At 45.4% G+C, this 21,122-nt stretch overlaps 1 protein-coding gene across 7 annotated transcripts in view; it reads left to right on the forward strand.

Moving 5' to 3' along the window:
• TMCC1 (transmembrane and coiled-coil domain family 1) overlaps positions 1–21,122 on the forward strand; it is a 156,335-nt gene that overhangs the window by 122,574 nt on the left and 12,639 nt on the right. For 5 of the 7 annotated variants that reach the window (XM_018067170.1, XM_018067169.1, XM_018067171.1 and 2 more), the window contains one exon: positions 9,007–9,941. In XM_018067170.1, coding sequence (XP_017922659.1) covers positions 9,007–9,941 — 935 coding nt within the window. Of the gene's footprint in view, positions 1–9,006; positions 9,942–17,881; positions 17,900–21,122 lie in introns of all 7 variants that reach the window. The other 2 variants (XM_018067172.1, XM_018067168.1) reach the window with 1 other exon arrangement.

The following is a 21,122-nucleotide window of genomic DNA, read 5'->3' on the forward strand; positions in this document are numbered from 1 at the left end:
CTTTCAGCAAATTTTGGAGTCTGGATTTGGGGCTCCTTAATAAGCATGAGTTTGAGCAACCTCCAGGAGCTGGTGATGGACAGGGAACCCCAGCATGCTGCAGTCCATGGGGTCACAAAGAGTCGGACGCGACTGAGCAACTGAACTGGACTGAATAAGCATTTTTATTGTGAGTTAAAGAAATAGTTACACTAGGTCAGTGAAATCTTACCAGAACCACCTTGCCCTAGTCTGCTTTAAGCTGGATCCTGTTTCTTGTGTTTTGCTGAGCGCGAAGGTTTACTCTTCCCCAGCCTTTCTTGGGCAAGTACCACTGGCTGGTGCGGTGGCTGTTTTATTAGCCTGCCTCAGACCTTGCCCTTGAGCCCCTCTTCTATCCAGTAGAGAGAGCCAAGTTTTCTAGCTGCTTAGAGTGGGCAGAGAAAAGATCCATTGACACCTGGGTTTTTGCTGACTCACTGCTTATATAAGCCTGGTAAATACAGCTACCCATCCACTCCATTTGGTTACTGGGCAGGTGGCCCCTTCTTTTCTGGTCTTTTCCTCTCTCATCCCATCCCTGTGCTTCTTCCTTAAACGTTTTTGGTAACAGTCTCAGTCTTTCACCAAGTGAGAAGCAATGAATAGACAAATCTTTTTCCTCTTTTTGAATTGTCAGCTTAACTGTGTAGTTTCATCTTGATTATGATCATTCAGATGCTATATTTTGTTGGCACATGAGACCTACAGAAATAAGACTTCTCTTCCTTTGTGGCCCAGTTAAGTGACAACGTCCTTTTCTGTCTCTGAGAACTCAGTGTCAATGCCCCTGTTCAAAGAATTTCTCTGTGACCTTCCAGTCTAAAGTAGGTTTCTCTGCCTGACGTTACTCCTTTTGTCGCAGCACTCTGTCCTTTTTCTTTGTAGCACTGGTCGCAGTGTATGTCATTTGATTACCGGTTTTTTCTCTCTACCACTTTTCCCCACTTAGCCCTAAGCGTCATGAAGGAACAGACTTCATTTTGTCAGGATACGCCCAGACGCCTAGCAGAGTGCCTGGCTGAGAGCTGAAGGAAGGGCACTGGGCAGTACTGCCTGAGTAAAGATCCTGTGGTGACGTTGACTGAAAAAATGCACGTCAGAGTTGTGGCTTGAGTTTTATTTGGGAACAAAATGAGGACTATAGCCTGGGAGACAGTCTCTCAGATAGCTGTGAGGAATTGCTCCAAAGGGAGGGGTGGTGTTAGTATATTTGTGATTTTGGTAACAGGGGATTCACGCATACATTTTTACAGACAGTGCTGCTAGTCTAGAGCAGGTTACTGCTGGTCACAAGAAGCAGGTGTCTTCACTAATGATTTTAATGCTTTTCGAGATTTGAAAAGTTGCAGGAAATTGGGGTCATAAAATCTTTTCCTGAAACGTATCTTTAACTATCTGAAGGCCAGTTCTGCCAGTTTTTCCCAGAGCACAGAGTCCCTCATTCTTGATCTCTGGTCTGAAACGCTTTCAGGATGTGTCAAAGATCAGCGATCACAGCGGCCAGTGACCTCATCTTTGTAGAGGCAGACGGCGAGCAAACTTTCCATCCACCGTGAGAGAAGAAAGGATGAGCAGCAGCGCCTGAAAAAGGCCAGAGTGTCTAGAGTGGGAGGAGCACGCTATGAGATGAAGCTAGAGAGAGATCCGGGGCCCAGTCACGTAGAACTTTGTCGACCGAGTTCAGGTTCTTGTTCTTAATACTTCAAGAGTGTGGAAAGCTACTAAAATAATGTAAGGATTGGGTGGTTTAGGACTTCCTTTTTTTAATATTAAAATCTTCAGTTTAATTGAGGGCCTACATGAATACAAATAGATCAGTCAGTGTGAGTGATTCAGCAGAGGGAGGACAAGATTTTGTCCTAAGAGTTTGACAGTAGAAATAGAGATGGGTGACGAGTATTATACTTTGATGGAAATTTGGAAAAGAGTAGATAGGACTGGGTATTGGACTGGATGCAGGTAGAAGGCAGGTGATATCAAGGGTGATCCCTGGGCTTTGGCATGGTTTGGTTTTGGCTTGTGTGACCTGATGGATGGGGCTTCGCAGGTGGCTCAGTGGTAAAGAACCCGCCTGCCAAAGCAGGAGACTCAGGAGCTGTGGGCTTGATCCCTGGGTCGGGAAGATCCCCTGGGCAACCCACTCCAGTATTCTTGCCTGGGAAGTCACATGAACAGAGGAGCCCGGTGGGCCACAGTCCATGGGGTTGCAGTCAGATGCAGCTGAGTGATTGAGCATGCACTGAAATCCATACTAGTCACATCTTTATGCTGTTTTTTTCATAGTAGAATAAAAATTTTTTTTTAATTTTTTAAGTTACTGCTGTCCCATTATAACTCTGAAGTATCAGCTAGGTTATATCCATTATGTTCTATCTGAGAACATTGGTTTATATATCATTCTTGTAAGGACTTTAGCTTTTACTCTGACCAATGTGTGGAGCCACCGGAAAGTAATGCATGTAAAAGACTGTTGCTGTGATCTGACTTAGGTTTTTAAGGACTACTGAAATATTTTTGACTGTAAAAATGTTATTGCTGTAGTAGTGTAGGAGATCATTGCAGTCATGCAGGGAAGAACTGATGGTGTCGTAGGCCAGAGTGGCTGCAGCTGAGGTACAGTGAGAAGCAGGCAGATTCTGCAAGTAGAGCCTGAAACATTTTGCTGTGGCAACATAGTACACATGTTGGTAACAGCGCAGGCTCCGGAGCCAGGCTACCCGGGTTCAAGCAGTGGTTTGGCCACCTCTTTACTCTTGTTTGTGGACAACTTAAACTCTTTATGCTTTATGATCGCATGGATCAGTAAAGTAGCCATTACCAAGATGGAAAAGATTGCAGGGGCCACAGGTTAGGGAGATGTCAGGAACCCAGTTTTGTACGTAGTAAATTTGAAGTGATTGTTAGACATCCAAGTAGAGATAGCAGATGGGTAGTTGGGTATATGAGTCAAGTATCGGCTACGGTATACATTTGGAAACTGTTAGCAAATGCATTATATCTAAGACCATTTAAAGAGGAAGAAGAGTAATCAAGCCATAAAATGGAGTTGAGGGTGTACAGTTTATACAGCGCCTCCCTAGAGCTTTTTACTCCACATGTAAGACTAACAATAGCCAGTTCAGAGAGAACCAGGTTATCACAAACCACATGGAGCTTTTCAGATTCTTTCATTGCTTTTTAGACTTTTGTTTTATCAGAATTGCTTGAAATAAAAAGGATTAAGCTGAGGCTTGGAAATCTTTTGTCTTAATTAGACTGTGTCCTAAGAGTATTTGTGGGAAATTAACTTGTAAAGGGGAACTCATTGGTGGCAGTTTTATAGATTCGCTTATCCACACATGGGTTTTACTGATATATGCATTCTTAAATCTTCAGCAGTGAAAGCATTTTTCTGTGTCACTTTCTTCTTTGGCTCGTTAGCACCTGCTCAAAAACTAGAAAGTCACTTTAGTATTAGCAGATCTGTGTGCTTCGGACTAGTCATTCTTCATTCTGAGGATTTATGAGAAAGATTTTTGAAAAACCCATACCCCAAGTCACTATTTCTTTTTCACAAAAGGTAAAACCTTAAAGTTAGAAGGAAACAGGGATCATCTGTTCTAACTGTCAGTGCATCCTCATGCGACAGTTTTAACATGCAGGCACGAAGTCTCTGCTTGAACATTTCCAGTGCATATGCAACCTGATACTTGAAGCCCCTTGGTTAAGTGGAACAATGAATCTGTGCTTACAGAAACAGCTCCTAACCATAAAAAAGCAGCATATAGTTTTATACTTACACCGTCAGTGCTGTGGTTGGAAGTTGCCTGTGATCTCTTTCTATTCTTTTCTTTCTTTCTCTTCCTCCCTCCCCCGCCCGACCCCGGGCTTACATGAATCCATCAAATTCACACATCAGGCCTGAAGTACTCCTGGCAATGCTCATCTTCAGTGCTCTATTTCACACAAGCAGGAAAGCAGTTCTCCTGCGATGGCACGTTCTGAGCAGCAGCCCTGGATTCCATAATGGATTCTTTGCAGTGGGGCTAGAGCAGGGTGGGCCAGAGAGGATGTTAATCATCTCAACGCATATTCGACTCAGGCAGTAGCTTTTCCTCAGCAGCCTTGGAGGAATGTGTATCATCTGTTGGAAGCTGTTTTTCTTACAAAAATTCTGACCTTTGTTCCATTCATAGTCACATAGGCTCAGTCACCGCATGGCGTACAAGCTCGAAAAGGATCCTTTGAAGGACACGCTAGCAAGCATTTATATTGAACCCTTACTGGATATTTTCTTTGTTCAAGGCATTGCGATACCTTCTCGGGGCACAGAGATGAGTGATGACCCCTACCCCACAGGAACCGTCAGTAGAAGCAGCCCACTCAGACAGTCGTATCAGCATAATGTGATCAGCACAGTGGCACAGTGCATAGATGTGTGGGAATAGCGAGGAAGAGCGTAATGTGATCGACACAGCGGCGCAGCGCAGAGACGTGTGGGAACAGCGAGGAGGAGCCGCGCCTCCAGGGGCTCCCCTGGTGGCTCCTACCGTGAAGAATCTGTCTGCAGCGCAGGAGACCCGAGTTCAGTTCCTGCGTGGGAAGATGCCCTAGGGGAAGAAATGGCACCCCACTCGAGTATTCTTGCCTGGAGAATCCCCATGGACAGAGGAGCCTGATGGGCTACAGTCCATGGGGCTGCAAAGAGTCGGACACGACTGAGCGACTGCACACATGAATCCAACTGGGAGCAGGAGGCTGTCAGGAGAGATTCCCGGAAGGAGGCTCTGCCTGGACTGGGTTCCGCTCAGCCAGGAAAGGAAAGGAGGTTGTGCCCTTGAAGGCAGAAGACTGGACGTGTGAAGCTGTGCACCCTGGCTGGAGAGCTGCATTCCAGTTGTGCCCTTAGCACACACAGATTCAAATGGAAAGTTTCCGTTATTCCCAAGTGACCCATGATACAGTTTTGGTTTGTTGTTTTTTTTGGCGGGGCCGGGGGGCGGGTCACAATTCTGCCGAGGCACATGCTGGGATCAGTAGCTCCAAAGCTAGTGAGCAGACCCCACCAGAGTTCATGTTTCAGTGAATTGTCACATACGCAGTGTCACCCACGAGATGATTTTAAAACTTCGTTCTTCATGAAGATAGACCTGAAAAGTGCTGGTGGTAGAAAAGAGTGGGGTCAACAACAGAAAAGGGCTGTTTGAGACAAACTAGACTTGTAGCCCCAAGTTCACAGGTGATCAGGATCATTGTCACGAGTATTACTTGTATATCAATGCTTTTTCAAGCTGCTTTTTGAGGTAATTTTGTGTGCGTTAGTACTGTCCCTATTGTACAGTTGACAAAACGAACACAGAGGTTGAACAGCTTGCCCAGTGTCACATGGCTAGTAAGTAGCAAAGCCAGTTTTGAACCTGAGCAGTTTATGCCAGAACCTGTGCTTCCCTGCTGTAGGAACTGTAGCCAGATTTAATAGTCTTGTTTTTCTGATCTGTACCTTTTCCCGTTTAAGAAAACCTTCTCCTGTTTTCCACTACTGCCTTCTAAAAAGGTTTAAAACATTCTTTTCCTATTGGCAATTTAGTTGTTTGTCTGGAGTGAAGTAGGAATGAAATTTTATGTCGTTAGATGTGGAGAGCCTCGTACGCTAGCAAAGACTTTTGGGACAGCAGACTTTGCAGCTGGTACATTTACAACTCATGGCTGAGTCAGCCCTTCCAGTGCTAAGTATTCAGGCCACCAAGGACTTGGTTCACAGTGCTGTCGATACCAAGAGAGCATTCTCACCCCTGTCCTGTAACTCTGCAGTTCAATGTATCTTTCTCTTTCTTCCTTTTTCTTTCTGCCCCCTCCCCTCTTCTCCCGATTTCTCTTGCTCTTCTTCCTTTTTAAGAATAGTGCTTGCCAAAATTGGGAGGAGTTACTGGGTAACCCAGGGATTCATGGTTTCAAATGTAAACTGCCCTTGTGCTGAAACTGAGGGTTAGTCTTCTTTCTCGAGGCTGAGGACAGTGGATTCTGTCAGCTGTATTCTCGCAGACATATTGCTGATGCTAAGTGGGAATTGGGCACAGGAAGGACGCAGTGGGGCTCCAGACAGCCCAGACAGAGAAGCCAGAGTAGAGAGAGACTGGGTTATCTCTTCAGTTGCTGTGCAGGGAAGTAACATCACATCTAAACTGTGATCATTTGTAAATAATTATGTTGAACCTTTATATAGGTTTTTACAATTTTAGTGATGGAATCAAACCTTGATTCTGAGAGCAAGATCCTATTCTGTCTCACAGGGAATGATATTCAGTATTCTGTGATAAACCATAATGGAAGACAAGGTATATATGTGTGTATAACTGAGTCACTTTGCTCTACAGCAGAAATGAACACATCATTGTAAATTAGATATATTTCAATAAATAATAAATACATTTAAAACACCCCGATTCTAGTCCCAACAGTATCTTTTGAGCAGTGTGATCCATGTGTGTCCTCCCAGAGTAACAGTGACACTTGATTTCCATGTCGACACTTCCTCAGACAACAGGATGCGTAGAAGTTGATATTCAGATAAGAAAGAGCCTAAGAAAACTAGACCGTGCATAAGCTTGTGGTCCTCAACCTAGAGGTGTTTCGTGTTTGCCTTCCTGTTACACTGTGGTAGATGGGGAGCCGTCAAGCATAAGCATAGTCAGGATCGTGTAATGATATGTCCGGTAGTTATGGGATCTGAAATCCCATCAGAGAGAAACACGCCGTGGGAGCTCTGTGCAGCCTGAGAGAGTGGCCCCGAGGCCCTGAGTAGAGTGGGTTTCCAGGAGCTTCTGTTGGAACTCTGGGCAGCTCAGTTAGCTGGAACTCTGGCTCCTCTTCGCCGCTGCTGCCTTCCCTCTGGCCCTTCCACGCTGATTCGCAGGCGCCTAGAGAGGAGCAGGGTGGATGGAGAAGGGACCCGACCCGGTTACCGGGTTCCTCCCTGACTCTTGTACGTATTCGTTTCGTTAGTGAAGCATAATGTCATTTTTGTTACTCGTTTCAGTTATAGATTATCTTTTGCTTTTATTTCAGCATTCAGTAGTTCACTTCTGTTCATGTGGAAGGAAAATATTACTGCTTGCTATTCACATCAGTAGCAATATACTGAACCCAGTTGCGAACTGCGTGTGTCTTAGCGATCAGCATGGTCCCTGCTCAGACAGCATACTGAGGAGGTACAGCCAAGATGGGAAAGGGAAAATGCGTCTCTAGACTGACAAGTTAATGATCAGCACTTCATGACTATTTCAGATTTGGTGTGTTATTGTCATTACAGAATTACTGATTTGGCCTTTCCGAATATGAGAGTAACCTATATGTAGTTCTTGCTACCATCTTGTTTACTGGTAAACGAGATTAGGGATGGGAAACAAGGGAAAGAATGTGCCCCCTCTTTTCTCCAGGGTGGTGAACTTGCACATCGTCACTCCTGGTGGGAATTGTTTACCCCACAGTGGTTATTTCATTATTTCTTGCTGTCACTGCTCAATAGAGAGCAGCGTCTAAAGCCTTTTTGCATGGCTGTCATTGTCCAGTTGTGTCCGACTCTTTGTGACTCCGTGGACTGCAGCATGCAGGCCTTCCTGTCCTTCACTACCTCCTGGAGCTTGCTCAAACTCGTGTCCATTGAGTCGGTGATGCCATCCAACCATCTCATCCTCTTTTTGCATGGGCCCTGCCCTAATTCATCACCACAAGCCACATCCAGGCGCACCTTCTTGAAGGGCTTTTTTCTCCTGAATTAGAGAAACTCAACCTTCCCTTAGCTTTGGCCTGATGGTTTTGAAGTTTGATAGTTGAAGTTTTCAAATCTGAACAATCTGTCTTCTTCTTTGGCTCCCTTGAATGGTTGCACACACACATAGGAAGATAGTCATTGTATGTGTTTTGGAGTCCCTTGCCTAATAAAAATCTTTGAGTAGACAGAACGGACAAAATTTGAGCTTCACACAAGGCCTGAACTTAGTCCCTGACTTGTTTAATTACTTACCTCTTCTATCTCTGTCCCAGACAGTTCATGCTACCTTGGCCAAGCTTATCACAGCTACTTGTGATCTGGGCTTTTAACTCTCAAGCCCTTATCATGTTCATGCTTGCCACTTTCAGCAGGACCTTCCCATTCTCGCCTTCACATGCCACCAACTTCCAATTTAGTGTCCCTGTTGGAATAGACAAAATGATTCTGTATCCCTTGATGTGGTTTGATTAAAAAGACACGTGATAACAATTGGATTTTTATATATAGCCACTTAACTTACCTTTCTCACCAACATTTTCAGATGACTGTAATCTGAAAGCAAGAATTGGAATACAGTGGTGTCTGAATACAGAGACAGTTTTCATATGATTAAATTGAAATGCAGATGTACTATGTTGTACATAGATAAACTTCTAAACACAAGTATGTGTGCTGAGTGTGAATTAATTCATGCTTTAAACTCACTGGGAGAGCTTTATTATTTAAAGCAGTACTGTAAGAAATCCTTTAGCAGAAGACGAATACCTTTTGCACAGATTCCAGCCTCTGCAAATCTTTTCTTATGTATCTGGTTTACTTAAAGCAAAGTGTGCTTGTTTGGGGACAGTATCCAAGAGGGCAAGGGGGCTGGTATAGGACAGGAGGAATTGGGTCAGCACTCTGTGCTGAGTGGGTGTCCCCAGTGGCTCAGTGGTAAAGAATCCACCTGCCAGTGTAGGAGATGTGTGTGCGATCCCTGGGTGGGGAAGATCCCCTGGAGCAGGAAATGGCAGCCCGCTCCAGGATTCTTGCCTGGAGAATCCCATGGACAGAGGAGCCTGGTAGGCTCCAGTACATGGGATCGCAAAGAGTCAGATAGGACTGAGTGACTTAAACAATTAGAACAATGCTCTGTGCTGAGTAGGTGAACTTTTTCAATACATTGGGGCCCGTCGATGGTGGAGAGCGAGTCCTCCTGGGCTCCTTCTAACCTCCCCCTCTTGCTTTCACACCAGATCGAGCGGTTGGAAGTGAGCAGCCTTGCCCAGACCTCTAGTGCGGTGGCCTCCAGCACAGATGGCAGCCTGCACACAGACTCGGTGGATGGAACCCCAGACCCTCAGCGCACAAAGGCTGCTATTGCCCACCTGCAGCAGAAGATTCTGAAGCTCACGGAACAAATCAAGATTGCACAGACGGCCCGGGACGACAACGTGGCCGAGTACCTGAAGCTGGCCAACAGTGCAGACAAGCAGCAGGCCGCCCGCATCAAGCAGGTCTTTGAGAAGAAGAACCAGAAGTCCGCCCAGACCATCCAGCAGCTGCAGAAGAAGCTCGAGCACTACCACCGGAAGCTCCGGGAGGTGGAGCAGAATGGGATCCCCCGGCAGCCAAAGGATGTCTTCAGGGACATGCACCAGGGGCTGAAGGACGTGGGCGCCAAAGTGACCGGCTTCAGCGAAGGCGTGGTGGACAGTGTCAAAGGGGGGCTGTCCAGCTTCTCCCAGGCAACCCACTCGGCTGCTGGGGCTGTAGTCTCCAAGCCCAGAGAGATCGCGTCTCTAATTCGGAATAAGTTTGGCAGCGCTGACAACATCCCCAACCTGAAGGACTCTTTAGAGGAAGGGCAGGTGGACGAGGCAGGGAAGGCCTTGGGGGCAATTTCCACCTTTCAGTCCAGCCCCAAGTATGGGAGCGAGGAGGACTGTTCCAGCGCCACCTCGGGCTCAGTGGGCGCCAACAGCACCGCCGGCGGCCTCGCCGTAGGAGCGTCCAGCTCCAGAACCAACACCCTGGACATGCAGAGCTCAGGGTTCGATGCACTGCTGCACGAGGTCCAGGAGATCCGGGAAACCCAGGCCCGACTCGAGGAATCCTTTGAGACCCTCAAGGAGCATTATCAGAGGGACTATTCGCTAATAATGCAGGCCTTACAGGAAGAGCGATATAGGTAAGTGATACGGGATTCAAGTCCTGGATATATGACAGTGTCTGTGTTAACACGCTCCTCTCTCAGTTCGCCCCGCCCTCTTCCTCTCATCCCGTGCCCACAAGTCTGTTCTCTGGGTCTGCAGAGACGCAGCTTTAAAAGGTCTGTGTAGAGTCTTTCTCTGGAGTATCCACAGCACTTTAGATATGTTGTGTGATGTGGGCATGAGTTCTGAGAGAGAGCAAAAGAGAGGCCAGAAGAGTTAAATTACTCCCAAGATCTCACACCAGTCACTGTAGCTCTCCTGTCTTCAACTTCCAAATGGAGCCAAGGCTTTCCACCTACTTACTTATAATCCCAGCACCACAAACCATTGCAGCCCATAGCTCTACTACGTGAAACTGAAAAGATCTGTAACCCTCTGAACTCTGTAGAAATTAAAGATAGAGCCCAGCCAAACATACTGAACCTTGCAGATACTTGCCTTTAAACACACTTATCTGGGCAGTTGATACAGAAAGATTTAGACTGGAAGTAAATCTAGATAAGCCTGTGTGTTACTTTCATGGATTGTCAGCTCTTTGAATGAGAGTGGACTTAAACATGACATGGTTCTACACAGTTAGAAAATTCTTCAAGGACTGAGTGCTTGGAGTCATAATCTGTGTTAAGGGTAGGAGCCGGCCTCTCTTTTGTGTTTCACAGCACACACTGTATTCATATTAGACCAGTCTTAACCATTCTCCACGTCTGTGTCTTTGCCTCTTGTTCCCATCGCATATGGCTGGTGGTGTCAGCCAGAGCCAGGCCACCTCTCTGAGACAGATGTAAGGGCCAGTATTACAGGAGCTACACACCCTGCTCACAGCCACAGGTTAAGCCCTGAAAGGCCTGCGTCTGGTCCTGTCCCACTTAGCATCTAGAGTCTCAGTACTTTTACTGTAGTGTCAAGGATTGAACAGTCCCTTCACCTCTTGGGGGGAAAAAAAATAATGAAAATGATTTTTTTTTTTCAAATTTTGCCTTTATGAGGTAATTTTAGGGCCTGAGATTAATTGTTCACGTGTATCAGTTAGTTCCGAGAGGAGTTACAGCAGCAAGCTCTTTTCAGGTGATAAAAATGTCACTCAGTCCTGCCTCTAATCTTCACTCTTCTATCCTTCAGTTCTGACTTCAGACTTGAAGGGAGAAGAAAAGAGAAGTGTGGGAGAGAGAAATGAAGTTCTAAAAGCAAATGAATGATTGTTCTTATGTCATTGTTTTATATATTCTTTAATATAATTATATGAAGAGGGAAATGGCAACCTACCCCAGTATTCCTGCTTGGAAAATTCCATGGACAGAGGAACCTGGTGGGCTACATACAGTTCACGAGGTTGCAAAGAGTCTGACACAACTGAGCACACATACAGAGTATACTTTAGAAAACAGTATCTAAAGCAGTGGGCAATCTGACTCATACGCAGAGTCTAAAAACACCTAACTCCCAGGTTCAGATTCTAGGCCTGCCGCTTTCTGATCTTGCAAACTGAACAAGATTCTTAACCTCTCTAAGTCTTGATTTCCTCGTCTCTAGCATAGAAATAATAATAGTCCTTCATAGGATGATTGTGCCATTTAAATGAAATAATTTATGCACAGCACGTAGCTCAGTGCCTGGCCCCGTAGTGCTTGATTGATGTTAGGTAGCAGCTGCTACTGCTGCTATTAAAATACATTGCCCTGAACATGGAGACCTGGGCGTTCCATGGTCAGTTGCTCAGAAAAACAACTGCCTGCTTTGACCTCTTTATTTTGAAAGGAAAGCAAAACATTCCAGTTTTTAAATTCTTCCAGAGCTTAAAATTCATATAGAGTTTGTTAACGCCGTCAAGTCCAGTGTAGGCCAGTGTGAGAAAATCGGGGAGTTGAAAAACAAGTCTCCCAAGGCCACCTCTGTGTCCACTTAAAATAATTCACAGACAGGACAGAACTTTTAGCTCCTCATTAGTACCTCATTAAAAGAATCACACCCAAGCCACTTGCGACGTGAGGAGAAGTGCACGCCTTTCATTGCATTTTGAATTCTGGAAAGTGAATGCCTAGTTTTCTGAATGAAGAGAGAATAAAAGGAACTTGTGAATTTTCAAACCTGAAGGGGCAGGAGGAAGACATGTCTGCCACGTCACTTCAGCCTGACCGTGGTCTTTCCTTTAAGCGGAATCTTTTTTTTTTTCCCCCAAGAAAAGCATTGGAAAAGTCAACAACCGTTTACTCAGTTATTTCGTTGCAGCAGTATTTCCATGTATAGAGCAATAAGGGAATTCTCCTCTATTCCATATGTCTTTACACGGTAAATATATTTATCTAATTTTATTGGTCTTTGGACTGTTTTACATAAATGAGATTTCCGCCACGGATTGTAGTGTATTCTTTAAGGCCCACAACTTTTCACATTTTAAGCATTTTTGCAGCATTTCTCTCCCTTCTTTTAACAGAGTAGTACATTGAACCTGACGTGAGTGGAAATAGCTGGCAACAGTAGTGTTCTAGCCTAGAGGGATACTCTCAGCCCAGTGCAGGTAGAAGCGTACATGATTCTACAGTAAATGGTCCTGGGCAGTTTGCTCTCTGTCCTTTCCACACCTTCTCCACTCTCTGAGGGAGCTGCCTGCAGCAGCCTCTCTCTGCGGATTTCTGTTTTTGCTCTGTTCCAGGCCTGGAAGGGCTTGGGCTTATGAGACTCTTCTGTGACCAGGAAACCCATTAATGTGTCCGTGGCTGCTCTAGATGGGTTTCTACTTATTCTCGCTGCCTTTGTTTATTTTACTAGCATCTGAGTTGACAGGAGGGAGGCCAGGCACAGTGGTTAAGGAAGAGGAGGAGGAGGACTCTGCCTCTGCAGCATCAGTAAACCCCTAGGGTGCCCACTGCGCTAGATGTTTCCTGCATGTTCGCTGACCCGCACTGTGGACCTGTAGGCACACTGCACCCGGTTTTGTGCGCTCAGTCTCTCAGTCATGTCCGACTCTTTGTGACTGCGCTGCCTGTAGCCCGCCAGGCTCCTCTGTCCATGGGAGTCTCCAGGCAAGACTACTGGAACGGGTTGCCATTTCCTTCTCCAAGGGATCTTCCCGACCCAGGGATCGAACCCACACCTCTTGTATTGGCAGGTGAATTCTTTACCACTGAGCCACCTGGGAAACCCTAAACCCAAGTTTACAGATGAGAAAATTGAAACCCAGTGAGGTTTTAAGTTTTGCCAAAGATTGCTCTGTAAATGGTAAAGCCAGGAATCACACCCGCTTTAATGTGACCCCAAAGCCTGGGGTCTCTTCATCCCAGGACAAGTATTTTCCCAAAGTCAACCCTGAAATCTGTCTGACAGACTAACCTAGAGTCTAGCTCTAAGAAGCATTGACTTTAATAGCAAGAGCTTTAGGGCCTTTTTGAGGACCCAGTGTCTATTTCTGTAAAAGTTCTCTCTATTTTTAACATATTCTATAAAATTCTGTGACTGCTCAAGCTTATACAACACTTTAGGTGAATAATAAGGGACCCCTACTTAAGTAAACCTCCACTACCCCATCCTGATTTCCCCCTTTTCAGAGTCCTTTCTCAATACCATCAGCCACTTCATTGGTGAGTGCTTCCCCTTGGTCTCTACACCAGTGAGTTGCACCAGGGAAAAGAGTTTTGCCCAAGACCGTCTTCTTTGGAATCATCAGAATTCCTCAGAAACCTCTCTTCACCCACATGATTGTGCCACAAGTGAAGAGTGTGTCTTCAGCGCCCACACGCACTTAGCCCAGGCAGTCAGTGTCGCAGAGCTTGGATCTGAACTCCGCCTCAACCTTGGGCCCCTAACTAGGTGTTTAGTCTTTGCGCTTTGCTTTGGACTCTCAGGTATGAGTGGGATCGTATATCTGAGGAGGCAGGAGACAGGATATATAGCTGTGTTCGTTTTTTTTTAAGTAATGGAATCTGTGCTGACATCAGATTCTCTTTGTCCATCTAATCTCTTTGTCCCGTTAGAGTATTATTACAGATTGGTTCGTGGCAACTGGGTTCACTTTCGTACATCAGAGGTAGAGGGGGCCCTTAGATATCTAGTGTAATCTCATTCCAGAGATGAGTCCCCTGAGACCCAGAAAGATGAAGTGACTTCTGCCAGGTCACACAGTAAAATGGTTTAACATATATTTAATTGGCTGCTAAAAGCTGGAGGTTTAGTCCTGTTCCCAAATTGAATGTACCGTGCTGAGCTACTGTAGGAAGAAATTCCTCTATGGCAAAGTGCATTGAAACCAGGAGAGAACTAGGAAAACAGTCCATCAGTAGTCTTACAGGTTCATGTTGTCATTTTTCCCAGAGAATTTTGCTCAGCGACTGCCTGCATGAAGCAGTGTCATATCAGGCAGGCAAAAACCCTCCTGGTGTTGATGAGCAGTAATGCCATTTGAAAGCTTCTATTTTAAGGGGATTGCTGTTCTTTGGAAATCGGCTTCTGAGACTGTTTGTATTAAGCCCAGGGATATTTTAAATTGCACTGAGTCATAAGAGCAAAAATACAGAAGGAGCCCATCCCCATGAGCAGCTGTCACACGCTGCAGAGCAGTCAGTGGTGAGGCCCACCCAGGTAGGCACCGGCCACTGGAGTTCTAACTAGAGAAGCTGTTGTTAAGTGTGAATTTATTTTCCTGTCACTGAGCATAAGACAGAGATACGGTCAGATACAGCTGTGGTAGCCCCGTATTCTTAGGTTAAACCCGTCTGTCAACTGTCAGTCAATCTGAGAGTCTGCAGAGGGTATGCAGACCAGGTTTGGCCATAAGCTTGAAATAGAAACTGAGAATATTGGCTCAAATTGGTTCTTCATTTATAAGAGGGAAAAAAGCCCAATTGAGAGGTGCACCTCAGAGACAGACTCTTCATTCGGAGGGTAAGATCTTCCACCTGAGAGATTTTTCATGCAGGTGAGCTCCTCCCAGGGTAGCCCTGGAGAGGTGCTGAGGTGGGAGGGGAGAAGGGCGGACAGATGGAAGCGTGAGCAAATACAGTGACCACTTTGTTCGTTAAAAAAGGTTGGGCAGGCCTGAATTTGCTCGCCAGTTCTGACGCTGGTGAGTGCTATGAGCTGGTGTGGCTCACCCAAGCTCAGTTTCCTCCATAAAAACGATGTCTATGGTGCAGGGTTGTGGAGATTACTAAATGAGGCAGCGTCTGTGGGGGCAGCCAGGATGGTGTGAGCAGCGCCAGGATATCAGAAAGCTGTCATCGCCGTCTCCCCCTGTAGCCTTTATTTATTCCCTCTGTGCTTGAGGCATCTGCTGCTTTTCGTCTTTAAAGATAACTCACTGCCTCTCCTGAAAGCTAGGGGGACTGGTTGTTGTTGATTGGGGACTGAAACTGTGCTTTTTCCTGTTCAACTGAAGGCTAGTGGAGTCTTTCCTAGTCTCTTTTTGGGCCTCGACATAAATAAGGGAACAGAAGGTAAGGAGGGGAAATCGATTTTCTTTCCCCCAGTTCAGCCAGGGGCGCGTTCAGGCTCCCACTGCACGTCCTGTCTCCAGCCCCCGCCGTGTCTGCCCATTCAGGCCCAGCACTGGCAGAAACCGCCTCGGGTCTTAGGACGCGCTGGGGAGATAATGCACTCATCCGCTGCCAGGCTTGCCTGTTGGTGTCCGTCAGCCGGGACCTAGTCCTTCCTGTTCCTCTCAATACCTGTTCCACAGGATTCTTCAGCCATCCTGTCCTGTTGACCTGTTGCCCAATCAGGGAAGCCCCACAGGCTCTCAGAGATGGCTCCACACTCCTAAGCCACACCCAGAGAGTGGCGGTGCATTCCCAGCTGTGCACTCACCCAGCTTTCTCACTTGTCAGGAATGCGGCCCCAAAGAGCCTGGCTTGTCTTTGGTCTAGGAAGGTGACTACTGTGTTGACTAATCCAATGGATGAGTTGGACAGGTTTCCAGGACCAGTTGGGAATTTTCAGTGTCCAAGACCAGTATTCATTTATGCATTGTGAACGTGCAGCAAATCTAGATGTATTTTCGGCTGTACCCCAATACAAAATGTTTTTGGTGTTAAATAAAAATTTGGGAAAAAAAAACTTTTTTTAATGTTTTATTTCATTTATTGGACACACAGCATGTGGGATCTTAGTTCCCCAACCAGGGATCGAACCCATGCTCCCTCTACTGAGAGCTCAGAGTCTTAACCACTGGGCCACCAGGGAAATCCAAAATTTGAAAAAAAAATTTTTAATTAATTTTAAAATAAAAAAAATAAATAAGCTTGGGGCGGGGGGCGGGAAAGTAGGTTGCCTAAGGGTGAAGCACCCCACTGGTGAATTTAACCCAGATAGATTCTTGTGGTCAGACTAGACTAGACTCAGATCCTGTTGTTAAAAGCCTGGAATAAACTGCTCTAAATTCCTCTTGGGAAAAAAAATCTAGATGTATTTTAATACTTTGTAGACAGAGCAGTTGCATCTTGGTGGAGAAGAGTTTCACCTCCCCAAGTACGATATAACCTACTTTTTTCAAAAAAGATCGTACAGTGTTCAGGCTGTCTGTTTACTAGATAGTTAAGCTCAAATCATATTTAGCTGTCAACGCTGCATTTGAGTTGTAATGATTTAGGAAGGACCTTTAAGTTAAAAGTCTCAGAGTAAGATTATTCACCTTATGCTCCTTTGTGTTCCACGTTAAGTCACATGAGAAGCATGTGCCAGTCAAAGTCACAGACTCGTAGGGCCAAGAACACCCACCCTTCGTGTCCAGAGAGTTCAAGTAATGTCGTATGAGGGGTTACAGGTCCCTTACAGGGAGCTCTTGATTTTAAAAAATCACACATGAAAGACTGATTCACAGTTTAGTTTCCCTTTTTTTCACCCTCTGCTGGTTTGGCATTAATATTTAAGGAGAGAATGGTGATGTGTTCTTTTTATGAATTCCCTAGGTATCTGGCTTCTCCGTTTTAGAATTCAGACTGGAAGTAAACACTGAAAAATAAAGGGAGCAAAAGAGTCTATAATATTCAAAATGGGAGGAGTGGAAAGTTGGTGACAGCATTTTCTTCCTTCCTTTCGTCGTCTAGATTTCTCATCTGACTAACAGTATTGGACAGGGTGGAAGTTATAAAAACGACAACAATGAAACAGATCTAAGCAGTGAGAAGCGTGAAGCAAGCGATTCGCATCCTCCTGCACCTCACCAGCTGGGGGAGGTTGTGGCATTTTTTTTCTCAGCCTCCCCTTTCTAAGTTACACTTCAAAGCACCTCCCAGAGAGGAAGGAGGTGAGGATTACCGAGCAGTGTCTCGATGAGTCTCTGAGGCAGACACGTCACATAAAAAGGCCTAGTGGGTCAGGTAGCTCTTGTTGTTCTCCTTATCTCTGCTGGCGTTTTTGATATTTCGATGCTGACAGTGATTAATTGGTTAGACTGATCCCTAAACTCCTCCACCCCACACGCTCCACCACCGCACATAATACCACAGCATTTTTTACTGGGCTCTTTGGGCCAGGCTGTTTGCAGACTGTAATTTCACATGTGGTTTATGTAAGCCTCTCAGGCTGGAAGCACTGAAAAAAAACATTTGAGTGGAAGTGGCTAAGCCTAGTCAGGTTTGTGCTTTCCAATTTGCAGGTTGTGAAAAGAGCTGAGAGACCGAACTTCTCTGACCCAGGTGGGAAAATTAGGGAAAATGTTTTAGTAATGACAGGCCAGTCGAGTTCTTTCAGGGTACTGAGACAACCCAGAGGACGGCATTGCACAGCACCAGGGGCATCTTGCCAACCTCTTTGTTCGTCACATTTGGCAGAAGCCTCAAAGTGTATGGCTTTCTCGGTCTCCTCCCTGATGTTCCCTGCAGATTGGAGGTGCTTTACTACTATGGTAACCCAAACACAACTGTTTGTGTGAGTGTGATAGGATTTCCACTTCACAATAACAGCTGCAACTTTTCTGTTCTTTCAGAAAGTCATCATTCTCCAGGTAATTCTTATGACTTGAAGAGGGCAAACAAACGCTTAGTAGATGAATTAATGGGGCTGTTTCAGCTGGACCCTTTGTGGGTTTTGCTTCACCCCTGAGTTCTGCAGCTTCGTGTCACCTCAGCAAGGCTCCTAACCTGTCTGTGTCTCATCTGTTGGGAAACGGAGCTCTTCTGCTTACGCCAGTGCCACTTGGCTAGTTAGCTACCTGCTAATAAAGCGCTGTCTTTGGGAGCACCAGTTACATTTTCCCATTCAGGAAGACTCAGCCTGAGGGGTGTTGCTGTTAATTGCCATGTAACTGTGAGTAAATTGTTCAGCTTCTGAAAGCCTTCGTTTTCTGCAAGGGCATGGTAACCCAGGGTAAAGATTAACACTTTCTACTCAACTCTTTCTGGAGGTTTGCAAAGACCTGATACAATTTATTCAAGAGACTTTGCCTCACACACATACACAACACATGCCATGAAAGGAAGGCAGATAGGAGGGTTTTTACCAATTTAAAGAACAGCTTGGAACAGGCCAGCTAGTTCAGTTAGTTCAGTCGCCTGGGGGACTTGAGCCAGGGTGATGGCCGGAGCCATCGGTGCGCCTGTGCTGGCCTCCTGATGAGGAGGCAAGAAGTAAGAGGCTTGTGCCCAGCGTGGAGGACAGATGCCTGCCCCGTAAACCCACCTGTATGATTTCATAGGGAAAGCAGCATGAGTATACTGGGAGTGCTGAAAATTCCGGAATATGTGAGACTGAGAACGTGGAGACATGAAGAAATGAAGGGTTAGAGAAACAAATCAGAAGCAGGAAGCCGTGAAGAGTGCAGCCGTGTAGCACTCGGGATCCCGTGGCCACTGACAAGCAGCCCCCTGGAACCACCCCGCTAGGCTTGGCCTTTTTTTTTTGCCAGACATTTGTCATCTATCTCCTGTGTAATAATCCTCACAGCCACCCTTGGGAGGAGACAAACTTCTTAACAGGTGAACAGGGTCACTCACACCGGTGTTTTGCAGAGTCAGGATTTGAGTCTAAAACCTAGATGAGCAGATTCATGGGCTGGGACAAACTGTGACAGCATAAAGACATTTTCAAGTGAAGAAAAGGTACAAAGCAGAAACAGTGAGGGTGGAGAGCCTTTAGATATAACGTGGGGTGAGCAAAATTCAGTCCTAACATGGTTTCCAGAGCCTTTGACGTGTTAGTAACCTTTATAGGACAGACACTGGTTTATAAGGTTCAAGAGTTAGAAACACGTGCTGATGACTTCACACTTACTCTTGATTCACATGTACCATTACGTACTCATCGGTAGTGTTACATCATTATAGAATCTCCCCTTCTACAGACAGGTTGAAAAAGAATCCGAGGGCCAGCCTCAAGTGTCCTCTGATAGATCATCTTAACTGTCCATGGGTGTAAGTATGCAAAACACGTTTTGTCACAACTCAAAGCCACGAAGCAGCTCAAAAAGAAACCTGAAAAGAGGAGATAACCTGCAGGAGGGAACGCCATGGAAGACTCTGAAGCCAGAGTTGCCAACGTCACGAGGAAATCCAGGTGGTGAAAGAGACTGAGTGTGAAACAGACCAGACACATGCGACATTATACTGCCGGAGGATGGCAGTGATACCTCCAGAGGGCTGGGGAAGAGAAACCTCACATAAGCTGCTCTGTCCCTCCTGCTTTATTCTTCAAGGAAGAGGGTGAAAGCAAGACACTTTCAGACACATGTAGGTAAAATTACCTCTTATAAAGCCTTGCTGAAAGAAATACTAAAGAAAAAAACGCAAATCAGTGAAAGAACTCAATAAAGCAGGTTGGTAAATCTTAAGTAGGGACTTAAAAAATTACATTGGGAATTCTTAATGTCTACATCAGTTTGGATCTAAAATTGCGGAAGAGAATATAGGATTCAAGGCTTGCATTTCAAAGAAATGTTAAAGTGTTAAAAGTTTGAGGGGCAGAAAAAGTGTATCTTATGTCCTGATATGCCTGTCACTCGGCACCTGGCAACTTTCTGTTCATGTCATTCCTGTTACCTTAAAGTGATGGATGCTGGGACCCCCTGGCTGTCCAGTGGTTAGCTCCCACCTCCAGGCTCCAAAGCGTCTTGCCCTTACCTCCTGCCTTCTGTGTCTTCCCCCAGAATAGAATACAGGCTCATCTTTACAAATAACACGAGGCGAGAGAGAGTGATACTGACAGATGCGTGTGCAATCAAGACTTTACCAGGGTTTGGTTCTATGGAATCCATGGGCACTGCCTCTTATTGCTGAAGGCAGGCATCACAAGTAATGTAGCTGAGAGAGGGACTTGGTGTGAGTGAGGAGTTGCTAGGTTTTAGTTCAGTTTTAGATGGATAGCTGCATCTATCTAGCAGTGAAAACAACTCAAGAAAAATGAGACCCTGCCCCTGGAGGTGTTCACAGAGAGATTCCTTGTCAGGGCTATTGTAGAAATAGTTCCTGGATGGAAAGAGATTTAACAAGGCTGCTTCTATTCCCTAGAATTTAACATTCTTTATAGTCAGGGAACTAAATTTTTTACCTTTCAAACAATACTTTGTGGTGTATTTCTCTTTGTAACATACTGATTTTTAACAACTCTTAAGGGTGAAGGAGGGAGGTATGTGAAATAGTGATCATGTTAGAAACATGTAAAGTAGGGTGTGAGACACTGGATTTATTTTGCAGTGAGCACAATGACGCGGACTGCTGATGAGTCTAAAAGAGACTTAAGGCGTGAATCAGTCACCACAGGAAATACTCGGTTGGTTAGAAAGGTTTTCAAATTCCCATGGATTCTTTCCAGGAAGCAAGTATTCACCTGATGCCTTCTTCATTATGAACTAGAAACATTTTCAAAACAGCCACTGTGTTCTTAGTAAACTGAAGATGGAAAAAAGAGAAACACATTTTTTAACACCTCCTGTGTACTCAAACAGATGTTTCAAGGTGGATTATTAACCTCAGTTTACAGATGAAGGAATTTGCTATGTAAAGTGAGCCGACCTGAGACCGTGCAACTTTGAGGGGTAGAATTCGCAAAGGACTCACGACCCTGAATGCTCCTGGCTGTAATACCTGTAGTCATTTTCCCCCGATGTTTATTCTAAAACTTTCAAACACACTGCAGACTTGGGGGAAAAAAGTGTACAGTTAACTCCCATACTGGTAATGTATTGTCTTACTGTATATCTTTCCATCTATCTATCCTTTATCTGTTTTTTAATG

The sequence above is a fragment of the Capra hircus genome, chromosome 22 (assembly GCF_001704415.2).
Source record: "Capra hircus breed San Clemente chromosome 22, ASM170441v1, whole genome shotgun sequence".
Taxonomy (NCBI): domain Eukaryota; kingdom Metazoa; phylum Chordata; class Mammalia; order Artiodactyla; family Bovidae; genus Capra; species Capra hircus.